Raw genomic sequence first — 18,843 nt, 5'->3', positions numbered from 1 at the left:
GAGTTACCTCAGGGAACAGGCGGGCGGGCGGAGGGGGGGCTCGCTCACGGCGCATGCGCGGAACGCGGAAGGGCGCGCACTGCGCCTGCTCGGGAGGCCGGCGGGGGGAGGGGCGAGGCCGCGGCTGCCCAAGGCGCCTGCGCAGAGAGCTAGTGGGTGCCCGCGGCGCATGCGCGAGAGGCCCCGGGGAAGGGGAGAGGCGGCAGTGGGACAACACGCAGGTGCGGGGTGTGGGAGAGCGCATGCGCCATGGGCTTTGTGTAGGGAAGCGGCGCCCTGGGGGGGGAGGGTGGACGGGTGGGAAATTAAGTGTTTACTTCGGCTCTGCGCATGCGCTTCGGGGGACAGCGCGGAAGCCGCGCGAGCGCGCCTGCGCAGGACCGCGCCGCCGCTCGCGCAGCGAGCGACCTACTTCTCGCGGTGCCGCCAGGGCTCCGCAAGCTAAGCAGGGCCTTTTGGGACTGAGCCGCGGATGGGAGACCGAGCTGCGGGGTCCCTGCCGCAGGATGGAAAGGGGCCGCGTACGGGGTGCAGGCGGGAAAGCCCCTGCAGCCGCTCCCTCCCTCCCTCCTTGCACAGCCCGGCTGATGTTACCCTTGCAGATGTTTCCACGCCTGGCGGGGGCTACGAGGATGGTGAAGGATGGGCCACGAAGCTGAGATCATCTCAGTAAATCAGAGAAAAGGGGCCTGAGGTCAGACGGCATCTCTCCAGGGAGAAGCTCCAGCCACATGGGAGCCTGTGGGGCTGGGAGCAACAGGCCCCCAGAGCGTGAGTCGGAGACCACAGGGCTGAGAAGAAGACCTCCCATGAGGCTACATAAGAAAGGCCAGCGAGGTAATCCTTCTGGCCCACCCAGCACTAGGGAGGCCACAGGAGGTACCAGCCAACAAGAAACCAGTGAGCAAAAAGCTGCTGGGAACCCCAGCTTGTGAGGAAGGGCTGGAGAAAGCTTGCAGGCTTCATGGCAGCCACATCATGTTTCAGCCAAAACTGAACGAAATGAATGAAAACTCTGATTAAAAACATCCCCTGCTGATTTGGACACTGTTCACTCCTACCCAGCTCACTCTGCTTTCCCAAAACCCTTCCTTGCATTTTTGAAATCTCTTCCTTGCTCTTTGAGCTTATTTCCACCAATGATATTTTGGCATTATGAGAAACCCAAGGTGGCTGTGTTTCTGTCTCCATCTATACCCATGATTAGGAAGCTGCAGCAGAGACCCTGGCCAAGGAGCATCTCTAGTTACCATCACATCCAATTTAAAGCTTTCAGAGAGCAAAAATAGGAATTGTACTGCTACCCCTAAATAGTAACTAGCTGAATGTATTAATATGCAACAAGACTTTATGGAAGGGTTAGAGAGGAGAAATGTACAGAATTTGGGTGGAAAACACACTACTCTCATACAACTGTATGCAGAGCTGGACAGTTGGCTGCTAGGTCAGAAGGGACCCTGAAGCAGGGTCACGCTCACAGCTTTGATAATCCCAAAATAATCCTGCAGTGACAATTCCCCCAGTGTTGGGATCTCACCCTTCTACAAGGTGTTTGTGTTTCTAGGCAGTATTCAGGATGCTGGAGTGAATCACTGCCCCAGGCTGCATCAGCTGCCTCATCTAGTTGCTCAGCTGTTTTCCCACGTAGCTACAATTCTTTTTTCCTCTGAAAGCTGGAAAAAGATGGCTTGAAACAACACAAGGCTACCCTTTTCCAAGGGCCCATCAGCTCTTGCCTCCATTCGCAGCACAGACCCAACAATTTTGCTGTTACCCACCCTTACAATGCCATGTCCTAACAAAGGACACCTGGTCCCAAGCCCTGCCTCACACAGCAGCTTCTCATAACAAGCTGATGATACCCCTGGAGGGACTGATCCAGTCCTTCCTGCTCTCAGCCCCTTCCCCAAGGGCCTGCAGAGATTATTTCTTGGCTACTGGGGGATCAGCCACCCCCATTGTCCCACAGCTGCCTACAATGATCCCTGCGCAAACCTATTCCCCTTTAGCATGAAAAAGCTACGGTGGCATTTGAGAGCTGTGAGCCCCACAGCACCCTTTTCCCCCTTGTCACCCCTACCCCTCACCCTGGAGAGGGGGACCAGAGGGACCCCGTCCGCAGCTCACAGCATCTCTGTGCCACGAGAGGGCACGTCAAGCCTGTGGATGGCATCACCCAAAATAGCAACCAGCCAAGCAGAGCTCACAGAGGATAGGATATACTGGGAAGGGTGGGTTAGAGGGGAAAATGCACTCAGGCCCGTTCATACTGCTGTACACGGACCTGGGCGATCACCAGCAGGTCAAAAAGGTCCTTGGGGAGTCAGAAGCTTTGGAAAAAGCAGACTTGCAGCTTTCCCAGTCCCATGATGGCAATTCCCCCCATGGCCAGGGCCCATCCTTTTAAGATGTTTGGGTCTCCAGGCAGTTCTTTGCATTGAGCTTTCAGATCCTGGACCACAGAATGCATAATGCTGGAGGGTGTCACTGTTCCACATCAGGTCCATTACCCTGTTGTTCTGCTGTTTTCTTACTTACCTGGTTCTTTTTTCCTCTTTGTTTTGCTTCAAGCCATTTTTCCCAGTTCTCAAGGCTGCATTTTTCCAAAGATCAGTGATTGCCTGTCAGTTCATGTCCCTAAGAAAAACCCCTTTCCAGTCCACACCCACCTCTTCAAGGTGGCAGCTGAGCATCTTCCTGTTAGCTCAGCCTTAAATATCCCATCCTAACAAGGGACACCAGGTCCCAAACTCTGGTTCACCCAGCAGCTCTCATGATAAGCTGATAACATACCTGACAGCCCCGCTCCTGAGACCTGACATGCTTGGTGTAAAACCCTGTTAGCCTAATGCCTACAGCCTCCTAGCAGGGGAAAGTCTGTATTTACGGAGCCATCGATGGCAAGGCCAGGCTGTTCGGGACCCTGGCCAGCCCAGTGCACACCCTGTCCCCCATGCAACCTCCCGGAACACCCATGCAGAGCATCCTACAGCTGCAGCACCCCAAAAAGGCTGCCAACACTCTGCAGAGACCCTCAGCCCCTATCTCCCCTGCCCCCCCCGACGGCTGACAGAGGCAAAGATATAACGGTGGTGTGCATAGCGATTGTGGTTAGATTTTATTGTCTTTTTTTTTTTTTTTTAACCCATTTTATTGTTATAGTACAAAATATACAGACTGGAAATGCCAAGCGGGTTGTGGGTCACCATGCCCTGGGGCTGGGGGTCACGCCATGCGACCTGCAGCGTGAGGGAGGAGGCAGCATCTGCTCCGCGTGGCAGGGGACAGTGGGTACCCCAGAGAGCCTGGGTGGAGGGAGGACAGGGGAGAAGGAGACAGGAGGGGAAAGAATCAGGATACCTGCCCTCCCACCCTTGGGAGACTGCAGGTGGGAGCTCGGCCCCACAGCAAACCCAGGAACAGGACTGTGAGATGAACAACGTATTGAATGAACCTAAAAAACACATCATGTCTGCAAGGGCTGGGCCAGGGACAGTCCCACTGGGGAGCAGCCCCGTAGCTTTTGCTCAGGGCCCGGGGAGGGGGTTTCTAATGGCTCCGACACCAGGGGCTCAGCCTGGGTCTGGGGCCTGGCCCGGCACGGGTACTGGCCTTGCTCACCCCTTCCCCATTGATCCCAGACACCACAGCGCGGGGCAGCCCTGACCACCCTCGGCTGCTAAGGATGCAGAGGCTGGAGCAGCAGAGCGGAGGCTGCCGGGGCTGGGTACATTCCCAATGCCTGTGGCATTGCACAGAGGGGCTTCTGGGGTTGGTATGGGGTCATTAGCCCATGGGCACCACTTCCACAGCTAGGACTCGGAGGGGTATGCAGGCAGGACAGGCCTGCCTGCACACACCCAGCTCTGAGGAGCTGTTGTTGATAAAGATGGGGGGAGCCCCAGGATGGTGGCGCCATCCCTGGGGTCCTCAGGCAGGCTCTCACCTCGGGGCATGGCCACGCCAGGAGAAGGGGCTGAGCCCACCCTGCCCCAGGGTGACCCTCCAGCCCGCTGGCGGCACAGCAACAACTCCTGGCTGGCCCCAGCCTCAACTTTCTTCCTGAGGAGCTGCCAGCTCAGCTGTGCCCCCCAGCACAGGGCTATGCCTGTGGGGACACCTCCCTGCCCCATTGCTCACTCCCCAGCCCCCCGGGCAGCGGGTGGGCTGGGACAGGCCAGGGCATGGGAGCAGGGGAAGGTCAGCAGCAAACATTGGCAGGAGCATGACTGTGAGGCCCAAGGGCCAGGGTGGCCGCCAGCGCCCAGCACACCTCCCTCCTCCACGTGTCCCCATGCCCTGGCTGCCGTGTCCTCAGGGAGGGGTGGGAAGGGTGTCTCTCCATCGGAGCCTCAAAGTGGGTCCCCGAGGTCCCCTGTGTGCCAGCACCCCAACTCGAGGGACAGGTGTTGAGGTTACAGCTCCCCCTCCCAGCCCAGCATCCTCCATCCTGGGGGACCCCTGCCACAAGAAGGCACTTTGGGGTCCCTTTAGTATCCCCTCTCCCCAAGTCAGGATGAGCTTCCTAGGTCTAACTAGGCCCTCCCCTGGGATCAGGGCTGCTCCCCACAGCTCATGCAGCGATGAACCCCAAGTGCCCGTGCAGCTGCCTTCTCCAGGCATGGCCCCTCTGCCAACCCACCGGCCCAGGGGCTGGGCAAGGAGGGTGGCCGGTGGCTCACAGCAGACGCACCAGACACGCTCCCCGTGGCAGGGCACGGCCAGGGCAGGGGAGGAAGCTGAGGCGCTGGCGCCCGTTGCAAGACTTTATTGGTTTCTAGACAGCATCACTGGAGGGTTTGGGCTGGAGCCAGTGCTGGGGGCTCCCAGGGCTGGGGAGGGTCAGGGGTGGAGGAGCTGTGGCTGCACGGGGCACTGTGCACGGGGGAAGCCTCTATCGCAGCCCGAGGCTGCGGCTTCCCCGCTGGGAACGGGTGCAGGGAGGTCCATCCGGGCCAAACGCTTGCCCCGTGCCAGCCGTGCCCATGCTCCGATGTCTGGGAGCACCTGCTTGGGATCCCCCGAGGAAAGCGGAGCCAGCCCAAGGGGAAGGGAAGATCCCGGTGCCGATCGCGTCTCCGGAAAGGGAGGCCCCTTCCCATGGGGGTGTCTGTGCAGCCGGTGGAGGGGAGGCTCGAAGGAAAAGTCGAGAGAGAAGCAGGTTCTGGGCCCAGTGGCAGGAGAGCTCGGCTGGAGGCAGGTCCAGGAGCTAAATCACGTTGTCGAAGAGCTGCATGGACCGCATGATGTTCTCGTCCTGCGGGGAGGAGGTGGGAAGTGGGCAGGTTGGGCACGGCACAGCAATCTGGGCAGCTCCCCGCAAACCTGGCTTTACCCTCATGGCAGCTCTGACCCATGGGACAAGAGCCCCAGGGATTACAGGCAGTTTCCAAGCCCTACTGGGATGCATGGCTCTCCCCATCTGCACAGGGATGCCGGCATGGATACAGTTCTCAAAGCAGAGCCCCAGCATTGCCCCTAGGAGACCTGCCTTCATCCCCTCTCTGCCAGGAGGGCGATGGGAGGACAGAGGTCCCCAAGGGACAGAGAGGTGGCCCAGCCCACGAGCAGAGATGCTGGTGGCTTTACCTTCTGGCAGGACTCCAGGAACTCCTCGATTGTCACCACGCCGTCCTTGTTTCGGTCCATTTTCTGCAGACAAGCACAGCACAGGGGGCATGGAAGGGACAGCCCCAGCCCCAAGGAGAGCCCAGCTCCCCCTGCCCGGGTCCCGCAGGGCCTGGACACAGCGCACTGCTGCCCCAGCCATCCCCAAGCACCCGGCAGGACCAGGATGGGCTTTCCTCTCCCTAGCTCCAGCACAGCCCTGCTTCATCCCCAGTGTGGCGTGTTTTCTCCTGCACCGTGCCAGGTTTTGGGCACCACCAGCTCCGTGCTGGAGCTCTGCTCCCCCAGGACGTGCTCGGCTCACCTGGAAGAAGTTCTCCACATGCTCCCGGGGTGCTTCCTCCCGCATGGCCGGGTAGGTGTATTTACCCATCATGTCATAGATGGACTTCATGATGTCCAGCATTTCCTGGAGGGAAGGGGGTTGCAGGGTCAACACGGGGCTCTGCCTCCGCCTGGTCCCCAACCCACACCCTTTTCGTGATGCTTCCGAAGGACCTGTGGCGTGCTCAGGTGTGTTCCTGCTGGCTCTGTGCATGGTGTGGGGCTGTGTGTGTGCCTGCATGTGTGATGGAGCCCCAAAGCAGCACACCCCTCATCCACCCTCCAACCCAGAGACACACCAGTGCCAGGGGGCCAGGAGGGACCTGTTTGCAAAGCTGCATTCAGTAAATATTGACCCCCTCAGCTCTCCTCCAGAGCTCCGCCAATGCCCCCGAGTCCTGCCCTCGTCCCTGCCAGGCGCAGACTTGCACTGGCCCCAGGGACCAGCCTGGACTCCCCATCCCACCTCTTTGGTGATGCAGCCATCTTTGTTCAGGTCATAGAGGTTGAAGGCCCAGTTCAGGCGATCGTCAATGGTGCCCCGCAGGATGACGGACAGGCCAGACACAAAGTCCTGCAAGGATGGACAAGGCAGGCAGACGGGAGTTACGGCCACAAAGGGTCTCACAGACACAGAGGGCACAGCCTGCTTGTCCCTCCCGCAGAGTGGGAACGCAGCCCCAAAGCAGATGTGCCCCGGGGCCGGGCTGACAAGGGAAACATTGAGTATCGGAAAACCGATTGCTTGTCCCCAAATATGTCCCACACTAGTCCCTTGGGTCACAGCACCCAAGAGGACAATGTGCATCAGGACCTGCTGTTCAGCCAAAGCCTGAACAAGACCCAGCCATGGCTCTGCCTGCCAGTCTGGGTACCTATAAGACACTAGCCAGAAAATACAGAAAGCCCCCTTTTTTGTTGCTTTTCACGGTTTTTCCACTGCCTCTGGGAATTTAATAAACTCCATCAGCCCCTGTGAAACTCTCCATCCATCTGCAACAGCAACGCTGCTCAGCCCAGCCCGCGGTACCTGAAGGGACATGCCCTCCCTGCCCCACTGCCATCCCCTCCTCGGCCACAGCTCACCTCGAAGCTGACAGAGCCGTCGTGGTCGGTGTCGAAGGCGTTGAAGAGGAAGGTGGCGTACGTGCTGGAATCTGGGGGGAGGCAGACAGTGTGAGGGGGTGCTGTGTGACGCCCTGCCCTGCAGAGGCACCCATGCAGGGCATGGGGATGGGGATGGGGATGGGCACTCACCTCCCTGCGGGAAGAACTGTGAGTAGATCTGCTTGAAGTTTTCTTCATTGACGATGCCGCTCGGGCACTCCTGCCAGGGCAAGCCACAGCGTCACCTCCACATTGTGGAGAGGGGATGAGCACCCCCCTAAATCCCTGCAGCTTCCTTGCCTCGCCCCCCAGCCCTGTGCTGCCTGGTGGGGCGGCTGGTAAGGCCACTTGGAGCATCTCCCTGATTTTGTGGGCTGCACCCCTTGCTGGAGGGGCTCTGCATCCCAGGCTCCCAGGGAGGGGGCTTTCTGCACCCAAGGGATGGAGCACAGGATCAGGCTTCCCACTGAGCTCCCTGGAGGTAGGATCAGGCTGTAGCCTGATATAAACTTCAACCCCAAAGTCCTGAAAGCCTTTGCAAACTCTGGGCACTGCCGGGTGCGAAGCATGCTCCGAGGTAGACATGGCAGCAGAGGGGGGGCTAGCAAAGCTGGTTGAGGGGTACTCACATTCTTGAAGCCTCGGTACAGGACCTGAAGCTCTTTGCGGGTGAACTTGGTCTGCTCCTGGAGCTGCTCCAGCCCCTCGGGGCGGTGGCAGACGGTGGAGAGCTCAAACTCATCCTCAACGCTGTCTGCAAGGAACCCAGGGGAAGAGAGGGCGGCTGAGGCCAGCACCATCCTACCCTGCCCTGCTGTGCGGGGGAGCAGGAGAGGCACCTTGCGCAGCACACCCCGTCCTCTCACACCTGCCCAGGGTGACACATTTTTGGGGTGCCCTGCTCTGCCAGAGTTGGGTCTATGCCAGCAGGTGACACTCAGAGACACCCTGGGGGAAGACCAGCAGCTGACACTGGGCAACAGCCCCCCTAGCCTCCGGTACAGCCCAGGCTGGGCAGAAAGGGGGTGTGAACCCCCCCCCCAGTGCTGAGACCCCCCCCCTGCCTGCCCTTCTCCTCCCCCCAGCACAGGCATCTGCCCTGTGGAACTGAGACCCCGGACATCCCGCAGGTCTATGCTGCACCGGGGCTCATGTCCAGCAGGAGAGCTGCCCCCCAGAGCCCCCAGACCCAAACGCCGCCCCGGCCTTGTCTAGACCCTGTCCTGCCTGCTATGCCCCCCCTTCATTGATGACTTCTCTGCACCATCTGGCAAGCTGCACAACCCCTGCCTGCAGCAGCCAGCACCCCCAGACCCCACTGCAACCGCGAGGGGCTGTGGCTGCACAGCGGGTACCCCCGCTCCATGGGGTGGATCAGCCCCTGCCCCTCCATACTCACCTCTTCTCCCAGGGGCGATCAGCTTGCACCACGGGGCAGGGGGAGACCCCGGCCAGGGGCTTGGACTCACCAAGGGGCCAAGCACACCTGGTGCGGGGGGGGTAGGGGGCTCTGGGCAGCTCTGCGCTCACTCCCTGCTCAGCCCCTTTCGCCCCCCCGTCACACCTCCATCTCCAAACCGACACTGAGCTTCAAGCAAGAAGCCCCCAGCCCTTAAACCAGCCCTGGGAGGGTCCCGCTGCCCCAAGCCACCTCCAAAGTGGGTCTCGCCGCTGTGCATCCTGTGGGAGCTGCTCCAGGGAGCTGGAGAGGGGGAAAACCAGCCTGGAAGCAGGCTAGGATAGAGGTGGGTGCAGAGCCCATTGGATCAGACCCCTCTGGGGCAGGATTGATCCTGACAGCCCCAAACACAGGGCAGGGGAGTGATGGAGGCGTCCCCTTCCTGCGGGCAGGGCCAGGGCAGAGGGCAGGCAGCAGCACCGCTGGGGACACACACACACAAAGGCAAGAAGAAGCACTTGCTTTCGCTGAGCGAGGGGATGGATTTGGGCCGGCAGCAGGGCAGCAGTTTGAGGAATCGCTGCTTCAGCGCTTTTTTAGTTTGGCCTGGTGGGTTGCCTGGAAGAAAGAAGGAGTCACCAAGCAGAAGAAGAGTTAACAGAGCAGCGGCCCCCGGACCCGGCAGGCAGCAGGGTTGGGCACCTGGTGCAGGGCAAGCGGGGCCAGAGGCAGCACATGCAGCGTGAGGCCAGAGGAGCAGGAAGGCAAAGCCCAGCCTAGGCTCCGCTCGGCCTTTCTGCTTCATCCCAGAACAAACCCGGCACTGGAGTTTCCCTCCTTGGGAAGGATGGGGATGGCAAAGGGGCAACCCTGCTGGGCTACCCACACCCAGCACCTCTGCACCCCCGCATCGGAGCATGCCGGGGTGCACTGGAGACACCCAGCAGCCCAGAGACCCAGGAGATGGCAGGGCTGGACTCTGCCCTTTAGCCTCGAGGCCAAATACCTGCTCCCTAGGGACGCTCCCTGCGGGGCTGTGCAGGGAGGCAGGGTAGGATGGACCCCAAGAAATAGCCTGCAGCCAAGCTCAGGCGTTGCATCCTCCCCAGAGCTTGGGGCTGGGTTTGATCCTGCTGGCACCCGACTGCTGAACGCAAAGCACGTGCCGAACCCAGCCATGCAGCCCGGACTGCGACATGCACCCCCGCCCCAGCACAGCACTGGGATCTGACCCCAGGGACCTGCTTTGAGACAGCCAGAAGGGGAATGGGGCTCAGGGCTTTGCCTCGGCCAGGCTATGGGGCAGGGCAGGGTGAGGGGGCTCCCCACGTCAGCCTGGCCTGTGGCCATTGCTTCCAAGTGGCCCTGCATAAACAGCAGGTCCCCTTGCTGCACACACCCCCCCAGCCACCCCCTATTCCCCCATCTAGACGCCAGTGGCTTTGCTCAGCCCCATCTCTCCCTGCTGGCTCTGCCCCACGGCTGCAGACCCGCTCCCTCCCTTCCCGCAGTGCTTCAAGCCAGCAAACTCAGCGCAGGACTAACGCTGCAGGCGGGAGGGGAGGAAGAGGAGGGGATGAAGGCCATGCTGGGCTCCAGCCCCCAAAGGGAGGCAGACAGCAGCACAGGGCACCAATAGGATGAAAGGTGCAAAGTCCCTTTGGGGCTCTGCTGACAGCGCGTTTGCTCCAAGCGCCCTGGACATCTTCACGCAGCAGGTCACAATGCCTGCGCATCCTGAGCCCTGGTTTTGGGGTTGTTTCTCTAGGGGGCTCACAGATGGGGCTTCTCCAGCAGCTTTCTCAGCCTTGTGGGGCTGAGCTAAGCCCCAGGTACTGGGGAAATGGTGCTGCATGGTACCCAGCTCCAGCGCCCAGAGAGGGATGTGGGTCTGCAGGCAGCTCCATCACTCTGGGGCGATGGAGAACAGCTCCAGGAGGTCATTGTCTCAGAGGACATCACACAAAGCCACTCAGAGAGGGCAAACTTGTCCCCAGGGAAGTGGCATCCACAGTAGGGTGCCAGTGACATGCAAATGTGTAGGGATGCACGAATGCAACCCCCTGGCATTTGTCACGGGGTAACAGAGGCAAGGGTGAGGGCCAGGATCTTGGCGTTGGCAGCACAGCCTGGCCCATGTCTGCTCCAGGGTTTGTGGGCAGGTGAGGAAAGAGGCTTTTTCCTTCCTAGAAGCGGGCATCAGTTGTGCATAAAACATGATTTTGGCCCAGCTACTTTTCCAGGGCTTTAATTTGCAGAGGGAAAGGGAAATTGCACCTTTCAGCCTTTCAAGGATGCCCTGGGGCCAGGTCCCTCCAGCAGAGCCAAGCTGTGGGAACAGACCTGGGAGGCAGGAGCAGCCCCTTTGCCCGGGGGAAGGGACAGGGTGGGCAAAGCAACACCCAGTGCCAGGGTGATGGATCAGGGGAGGGGGCAGGGTGGGAGGGAAACCACACAGCTAGAGAGATGCAACAGAGAGTAAACTGTGGTTGGACTCACAGGGGCAGCAGGTACAGGCACGTGCAGTAGGTCAAGTCGGGTGCAAGTTACACTTTAGTTTGTTATAAAGAAGGAAAAAGAAAAAAAAAATAAAGAACATGGGCGTTTTCTTAAGGAGGAAACCGAAGAGGGCCCGATTCCAGGGGCCCCGGGGCAGGGGAGGGAGCACGTTCAGCACATGCAGCTTAACAACAGGAGAGCGGTGACCAGGGCTGGGGTTTTGCTGTCCTGGCTTCGGTGCACCCGAGGGCTCTGCTGGGGAGGACACACTCTCCCCTTTCTGTCCCCCAGCATCCATACTGTGAGCAAGCCTGGGGGCTCCCCAGGCTCCCCCTCACTGGGAAACAGCTCTGCCCGAAGATGGGGAGTGGAGCCCGGCCACGTGCTGCCCCGCTGGACACATAGGACGTCCGCAGCACAAAGCCTTGTCCCTGCCAGTGACAGCTCCTTTTCCAGATGTTGCTCTGCCCCTCCACCCCTCTGCAAGAGCCATCAAGTGGCTGGCACAAAACAAGCCAACAGAAAGGGCTGGCAGTGTTTTATGTGCAGCGGGAGGTCTGCTGGGTTAAGTGGCTTGTCGCTTCCCATGCCTCACTCCACAGCCCAGCGACTTTGAAACACACGCACACACAAACCAAGCCTCCATCCTTGGGCAGCACCAAAAGGGGAAGGAACTTCCCATCCCCACTGCTACACATTGCTGAAATGAATCCCGGAGGTTGCTGGACATTGGCTCTGAAGGGACCCACAGTGGGTGGATCCCAGGCCCCAGCAGTGACCACCACTGGGACAGCCGTGGACCACTTTGTATTGAGCCACCAGCAGCTGATGGGTCCTCGAGGGCTGGATCCAACCAGTGCCACCATGTCGGGGAGGTTACACGGTGCTGGGCTGACACACCCCTTCCCAGGGAGGACCCAAGCCTGGGCTGCTCCATGGTCTCCCCAGAGAGAAAGCAGGAGCCAGGGTCAGCTTGATGCATAACCATGTCTCTGCCCTCCCCACAGAGCCAGAGCCACCAGCGCCCTCCAGTGACAGCTGGCTGCGGAGACCACCCCTTCCACAGCACCCTCCTGCTAGAAAAGACCCTACAGTAACAAACCAACAGGCAGTGCCAAAACCTCCCCCTGACTCTCAGTAAACCGTCAATAAACACATCATCACGATGAGTGGAAGACGCGCATCCCACGGTGGCGAGATGCCCCCAGTGTCCCCAGCTCAGCGCCCAGGCACGGCACCGTTCCAGGATGGGAGCAGAGCACCAGCAGCCATGGGGTGGGTCATGCAGCTCCCACAGCCCCTGCTTGGCCCTGTGGGGCAACACTGGGTCAGTCAGGAGGGCAGGAGGAGCTGGTACCCCAGGGACAATCTGCCCCAGCACCCTGCCCTAGGAGCAGGATTTGGGCAGCGGAAGGCAACCGGGCAAGGGGACCCTCCGCCTTTTCAGATAGCCTGGCTGGGAAGCAGGAGGGTGAACCCCAGCCAGGGTAGGGGGATGAACCAGAAGAAGGGGCAGGGCAGCCCCAGGGGAGCATGGGGAAGGGGTCAGCAGTTACCAAACATGCTGTTTTCAGGAGAAGAGCCCCCGTCCCATCCCAGAGCATCACCTTTTCCTGAGAGGCCAGAGGCACGTATCCAAGCTCCCCCTGCCAGGCCATGCCTCCAGGTCCATCCGGGCAGTGATGCTGAGCCCAGCTGCCCCTACAACCTGCAGCTCACGATCATCCCTGTGCATGGCTCAGCTCTGAGCAGGGTCCATCGGCCCCTGACGCTGCTCCCCCTCCGCAGCGCCCAGCCTCGGGCAGCGCCACCTCCTGCTCAGGGGGACCACAGCTCTCCGGGGTCTGCTCTGAAGGCTGGCAGGAGGAAGAGACAGTGAGCTCCCCCAGCCACCGCAGGGGGGGTCAGGATGGGTCCTGCCAGCAGCAGCGCTGCAAATGACCCTCATCAGTCAGCAGTGACAGAGCCGAGTGTAACCAGGGCCAAGGTGCCTGCAGCAGCCGCTGAGGCCAGACGGTCATCCATTAAGGGAATGAAATCAGAGCTGGCATCTCCCAGGGCGGGGGACAGACGGACAGTCCCTCTCCTGGGGGTGGCACAGGGGCAGCCTCAGCCCGGACACGCAGAGCCAGCAGGGCTGAAGGAGCTGGGAGCAGCAAAGCTGCCGTGCAAGACCTGTAGTTCACAGGACAGCAGAGACTCAGGGGCCGGATGTTCCCCAGTGCCAGAGGGGAGAGCGGCTGCACGACCCTCATGCGAGCCGGCCCCAAAGGGAGGTGGAGGCATGGGCCAAAAGGGGCTGCAGAGCAGAGCAGGGCTCACAGCGGTGCTGCTCCCACTCCCATCCCCAGCCTGTGACAGTGCTCCCAGACAGCCTGGCTGTGCCCAGAGGAGATGTTGGCAGAATAATAATTTCTCAGGCCACAGCACATACAAAATGTTGCAAGAAGGGAATGGGATGGGATACAGGTACCAAGGTGCAGTGGAGCTCAGGGGCTCCCCAAATGGAGCAGGTAAGGCTGCGGGACTGGGACAGCCATGTGCATCACCCTGCCGCAAAACCCACTCGCAGGGACACATCCTTCCCTGTCCCCCTCACCACATCCATGGCAGGGACATCTCTGGCAGCAGGAACTGACACATCCAAGGCACCAGAAGAGCTACCCAAGAAGTGCCCCAGCAAAGCAGCAGCTCCTCTTGGCTGCAGGCAGCATGTCCTATAAGACAGCTGGTGCTCTGCATACCCACTACCCAGATGCCATCCATACCCTCCCCAGTAAGGCACAGGGACAAAGCCCGGACATGCCTCAGCCACAGCCCAGCCAGATCCCAGGCAGCTCAGGGACATCCTCCATCACAAGGGGGTTGAAAGCACCTCCTGGGCACAGTGGCCTCCTCCCCTCTCCCTGCTCAGCCACTGATTGCTCCTCTTTTCACTCCTACCCACACATCCTCCCATCCCGAGATCTGGCTGCCCCAGGGGATGCAATCTGTAGCCGCTCCATCTCACAGCATCCCCAGCGCCAGCCAGGAGGCAGGGGGATGGGGGCAAACAAACGCTAAATTGCATTCATGCAAAGTCTGTTGGCAGCCCTTGTGTGAGCCGGGACTGACTGTGGCACAGCCAAAGAAGGCAGCTGAAGCAGACAAGCCAGCAGCACCGTGCAGCTCTCCGTGCTCCTGCCCTCTCCAGGCACAACCAACAGGTCCTGCATCCTTTGCTCTGACATCCTTCACTCTGACACATTCTGGTCCTCTTGCCTGGCCACATCCAGCCTTGTCCTCAGCACCCACCTGCCAATCCAGGGAGCTCAGCACCCACGGCAGCCCCTTCCCTCCCCAACCCTGGCACGACCCCACAGGGAGGGTGAAGGGGCTAAGGGCTCCAGCTTCTTTTAGCCACACTCCCCCCATAGCCACCAATTCCCGCGGCAGCAGGGAAAGCTTTCCCCTGCATGGTGCTGCACCCCACATCCATTCCTCCCTGCCCCCAGCTCCTACCCCTCTCCCCAGCCCCAGTCACCTGCAGCCCTCTTCTCCATCATCTGACAAAGCCAGATGTATCCCAATGCCCCCAGACTCCAACACCCCTGATAGTCCCAGTCCCCCAGCACCCCACACAGCACTGCACCCCAATGCCTCAAACCCAGATATTCCCCCACACTAATGCTCCCAGACACCCCAACTCTCTAGCATCCTGCACCCCAACACCCCACATAATGTTCCCAGATACCCCAACATCCCTGATACCCCTGCACCCCAGTGCCCCCCCTCAAGTACCCCAGCACTCCCAAAACACACCCCAACCCCCTGACACCCTCACTTCCCTAGCTCCCTACAGTCTAATGCCCCCAGACACCCTAGACACCCTCCCACACCCTAATGCCCCCCCCAAATGCCCCAAAACACACTAATCCTTCCAAACCTCCCCCAAGCACCCTGCAGCCCCTGGGACAAGAGGTGAGCAGCACCTCCACCATAACATCCCCATCCCATTGCAACCCCATCCCCATCCCTGTCCCCATCCCACCTCCCCTGGCCAGGTCGATGATGCCCAGGGCATGGAGTAGCTTGAGGCTGGAGCAGAGCAGCAGGATGATGCCCACCGTTTGCAGCCCTTGCGGGTCCCAGGGCGCCCCAGCAACCGACATCCCCCAGACGTGCAGCCCCAGCAGGCAGCTGGTCTGGCAGCAACAGACCCAGCAAGGAAGGAGAGGGGAGGGCAGGGGAGGAGAGACCTGCCTTGGCCCTCCCTCTTCCCGCCCCGGCACCCTCCGGGGTCCCTCGGGGCACCCAGGCTGCAGGGGAGGGGAGAGCACATGCATGTGCCCACGGGACTTAGGGGCCAGCTCTCACCCCAGGTCCCCCAGGGCACCCCACTGTTATCACCCTGCACCTACACAGCCTGGCACGGGCACCCTACAGCCCTGGAAAGCCACAGAGGGGTGCAGAGCTGGCACCAATGAGTTTGTGGAGGAGGCTCAGCTGCCCCCGACTCCCACCCCAACAGCAGCGTGTGGTGGCACTGACCCTGGAACTCAATCACTCACTGTCCCCCAGGACACTGCTCTCACCCAGCCCAGAGACCAGCCCTCTCCAGGACAGCCCCTCTGCCCCATCCCAGACCACCAAACCTGCCCCCAGCCGTGCCCCCACCCTGCATGCACCCACAGCACGGCACAAGGAGCTCCCTGCCTCGGACCTCAGCCTTGTCCACTGATCACCTCCATGGACACCTGCCACCCTCACCTCTTCGCTCTTCACCTCCTAGGGGAATATCTGCACTTCTCCACACCAGCAAGTGAGTCACAGCCACGTGCGAGATCCACGGCACGTGAAGGAGCCGCAGCTGGGGGCTGCCAGCCCTGGGTACCTCGCTTGCTGATGGAGGGAAACGTGTCCCACTCCACTCTGGAGTGCTGCCTGGAGGGAGGGCAGCACGGTGGGGGGGTCAGCCAGGGTGGGGGAGTCCCCACAGCCCACCCAAAGCCCTGCCTCGTGGGCAGCAGTGGTTATTAGAAAGTCTCTTTGAGCCGGTTTTCTACGCATCTCTAACCTAAAAGCTGCTTTTGATCTGGCCACCCCCTGCTCCTGTGGCACAGCAAGCCCTGGGGCAGGCATCCACGGGGAATGAGACCTTTCCCTGCATCCCAGGGAGGGGGTGCTGCAGCCAAGCACAGATGGGTACGTGGGACGCCCTGCTGCCTGCACTCTGGGGACCACAACTCCACAGAGCCCTGGCCAGGGCACCTCTATTCCCACCTGTGCCCAGTCCTGGGGCCTAATCCTGCCCCTCACAGGGGAGAGGTGAAGGAGACCCTGCTGAGCTCTCACAGCACCCTGCAGCCCAACACAACCCTGTGCTAGAGAGCCCCAGGCCGGCTCCAAGCCAGCCTCTTCCATTGGACTCCGAGGTTTCATCCTCCACCGGCGGAGCAGGGCTGCAAAGAAGGGCTGTCCCAACAGGCTCCCTTGCTCTCTAGCTTTACTGCTTTACCTCCAGCCTGTGATTTCTTACCTCCCCCATGGCTGAGCGATCTCCCTGCCCCTCTGTCCGCTGGCTCAGAGCCCGTCTCTGGGGCAGGATGCAGCAGAGTGGGGTCCCTGCTCTGTGTCCAGCCGGGTCCCCTTGCTCCCCTCTCCAGGCACATCAGCAACAGAAAGAGCAAGCCAGGCCAGAGGGAATTGGGAGGGAAGCAATGTGAAAAGTGATTAACGCAAGGCCGGAGGGAGAAGAGATTCAACAAGCTAATTACGTCTGGCTGGGCTGAGCGGGACGTGACACCATGTGGAGGCAGAGTCGGCGGGGCGTGTGCCGCAGGTACTGCGGTCCTTGGGGAGCTTGGTGCTGGGAGAGCTGCCTTGCCCTGGCCCCAGCCATGGGGGTCACAGCCAAGGGGACCCAGGACCAAGTCCCCTTCTCCCCCAGCTTCACCCTCTTGAGGCAGGGTGAGACAGTGCAGCTCATCCTGTGTCCACGGCGATGACCAGGGCTGATGTCCCGGGGTGTGGAGCATGTGGAAGATGCTCCACAGAAGGGAGCATAGGGTCCCCAGGAGACCTTCTTCTCCAAGACCCCAGTGCTGGCAGGATGTGGCCCAGCTACAGTATGCCTCAGAGTGTAAGGCTATGCCGGGATCCAAACTCAGAGCTCAGCTACAGCTACCATACATCTCGGCTCCTTCCCCTCCCTCCTGCTTTGCAAGCCTTCACTGTGAGTGAGCAGCTCTCTCCTGATTCAGCCACCAGACTCTGCCCAGCCCTACAGCCAGCTGAAAAACCTGCCAGCCCTTGGAAAAGGAAAGGCAAAGATTAAACCCACTGCACATGGGAAAGTCTCTGGTGCACCCCAGCCCAGGGAACCCCAAACTTCAACCTGGAGCACCTGCAGCTGTTCCAGGCTGGATTTCGATGCTCTGAGATCTACCCCACCTGCAGCCAGCTCGCCTTGACCTCTTGGGTCTGTCAAACCCACCAGGCTGGATGGTGCCCTGAGGCCAGGGACCCCTGGCACCGCGCCCCGAAGGGCCAGTTCCTCCTGCAGCCAAGATGCCGTGCTCCTGCCAAAGGGGTTCCTGGAAAGCAGGAGAAAAGCGGGGCTTGGCACAGGGCTTCGCTCTCGCCAGCACTGCAGGGATGCTCATTTTCTCCCCTCTCCGGAGGTACCCTTGCCCTGAGCCAGGCACCAGGAGGCGGCCATGCTGCTCGCTGCCACCATCCTCCTGCCTGGCATCCTTTGGGGTGCCGGTGGCACCCAGGCAGGCTGCTGCTCCCTCCCATTTCTCCCCAGACTCTGGAGGGGTTTGGCACACTCCCCAGCCCTGCTTCCCCCCCTGCATCCTCAGCTCTGGGGCAACAGCAGCAGCCCCCCGGGGAAGGCAGGGGCCAGCGCACCCCGTGTCAGGGGCTCTCCAAGACACCCCAGTCCAGCCTGCCCCACGCACAGACCCTGACCCGGCCGAGGCAGGGACAGCCCTGCCAGCCCCGGGCAGGCACCAGTTATCCTGCCGATAGCAATCTGCAGCTTCATCTAATATTCATCTGAGGCCAGGCTACGCGGGTGGCTCTCCCGCCTTTTACCTCCCGCCCACCCCTCCTCCCAGCCGGGACCAATTGCTCCATGCTGAATTATTGATGCTGCACTTCAGGAGCCAAAATCGATAGTGTTTCTCTTCGCCTGCCCCCTCCCGAGCACTTAGCCAAAGCGGGCTCTTGACAGGGACCTAGAAGCCCCTCGGGCAGCTCAGTAGCATGTGTGCGGCTCTGCCAGGAGATGTTCAGGGCTGGGGACAGGCGCGGTGGCACAGGGCAGCGGTGGGGTGACATGGCCCATCAGCGATTAACCAGCTGGTAAACAATGCCAGCTCTGGCATCGATCGCCCCTGGAGCTCCTGAAGCACAGAGCACCCCACAGGAGATGCTCTGCCACTGCTGCCAGACAGCAGCTCTGGCTGTGCCACCAAGGCTGTGCCGGATCCAAGGGGGGACAGTGCCAAGGGGACACAGCAAGGGCGTGCAGACAACCAGCACTCCCATCCAAGCCCTTGCTCAGAGGAGGGCCAGCTCCAAATGGAGGACAGGCTGCTTGGGGCCTCATCCAGCTGAGTTTGGGAACCCACCAAGCCTGGAGTTGCCCCACATCATCCCCCTCCCCTCCGCAGTCCCCCCCAGGGGGCAGATGGGGTCTCACCGCAAGGTGCTCCCACTGAACCCTTCCCCAGGGCTGGGGCATTTTTCTGGCCTCCTCTGGAGATGCTCCATCCCCAGCCCATCACCGTGGTGGCACACTTCCCGGCACAGACCATCCCCAGGACACCACCAGCACAGCCTGGGCAGAGAGACAGCTGCAGGCAGGGGACCGGCAGGGCTGGGGCGGGGAGAGCGCA

The 18,843-nt window shown here is 60.9% G+C and overlaps 1 protein-coding gene across 1 annotated transcript in view; it reads right to left on the bottom strand.

The window, feature by feature from the left end:
- Positions 1-3,102: 3,102 nt before the first annotated feature.
- The window catches only part of KCNIP2 (potassium voltage-gated channel interacting protein 2), a 47,654-nt gene continuing 31,913 nt past the window's right edge, over positions 3,103-18,843 (bottom strand). The window contains exons 2-8 of the mRNA XM_076338888.1: positions 7,689-7,813; positions 7,210-7,279; positions 7,039-7,109; positions 6,419-6,526; positions 5,933-6,037; positions 5,590-5,652; positions 3,103-5,257 (exon numbers count right to left, since the gene is read on the bottom strand). Of these exons, the coding sequence (XP_076195003.1) occupies positions 5,210-5,257; positions 5,590-5,652; positions 5,933-6,037; positions 6,419-6,526; positions 7,039-7,109; positions 7,210-7,279; positions 7,689-7,813 (590 nt within the window). The 3' untranslated portion in view covers positions 3,103-5,209. The remainder of the gene's footprint in view (positions 5,258-5,589; positions 5,653-5,932; positions 6,038-6,418; positions 6,527-7,038; positions 7,110-7,209; positions 7,280-7,688; positions 7,814-18,843) is intronic.

The sequence above is a fragment of the Aptenodytes patagonicus genome, chromosome 5 (assembly GCF_965638725.1).
Source record: "Aptenodytes patagonicus chromosome 5, bAptPat1.pri.cur, whole genome shotgun sequence".
Classification (NCBI taxonomy): domain Eukaryota; kingdom Metazoa; phylum Chordata; class Aves; order Sphenisciformes; family Spheniscidae; genus Aptenodytes; species Aptenodytes patagonicus.
This window is presented reverse-complemented; position numbering and strand designations above follow the sequence as displayed.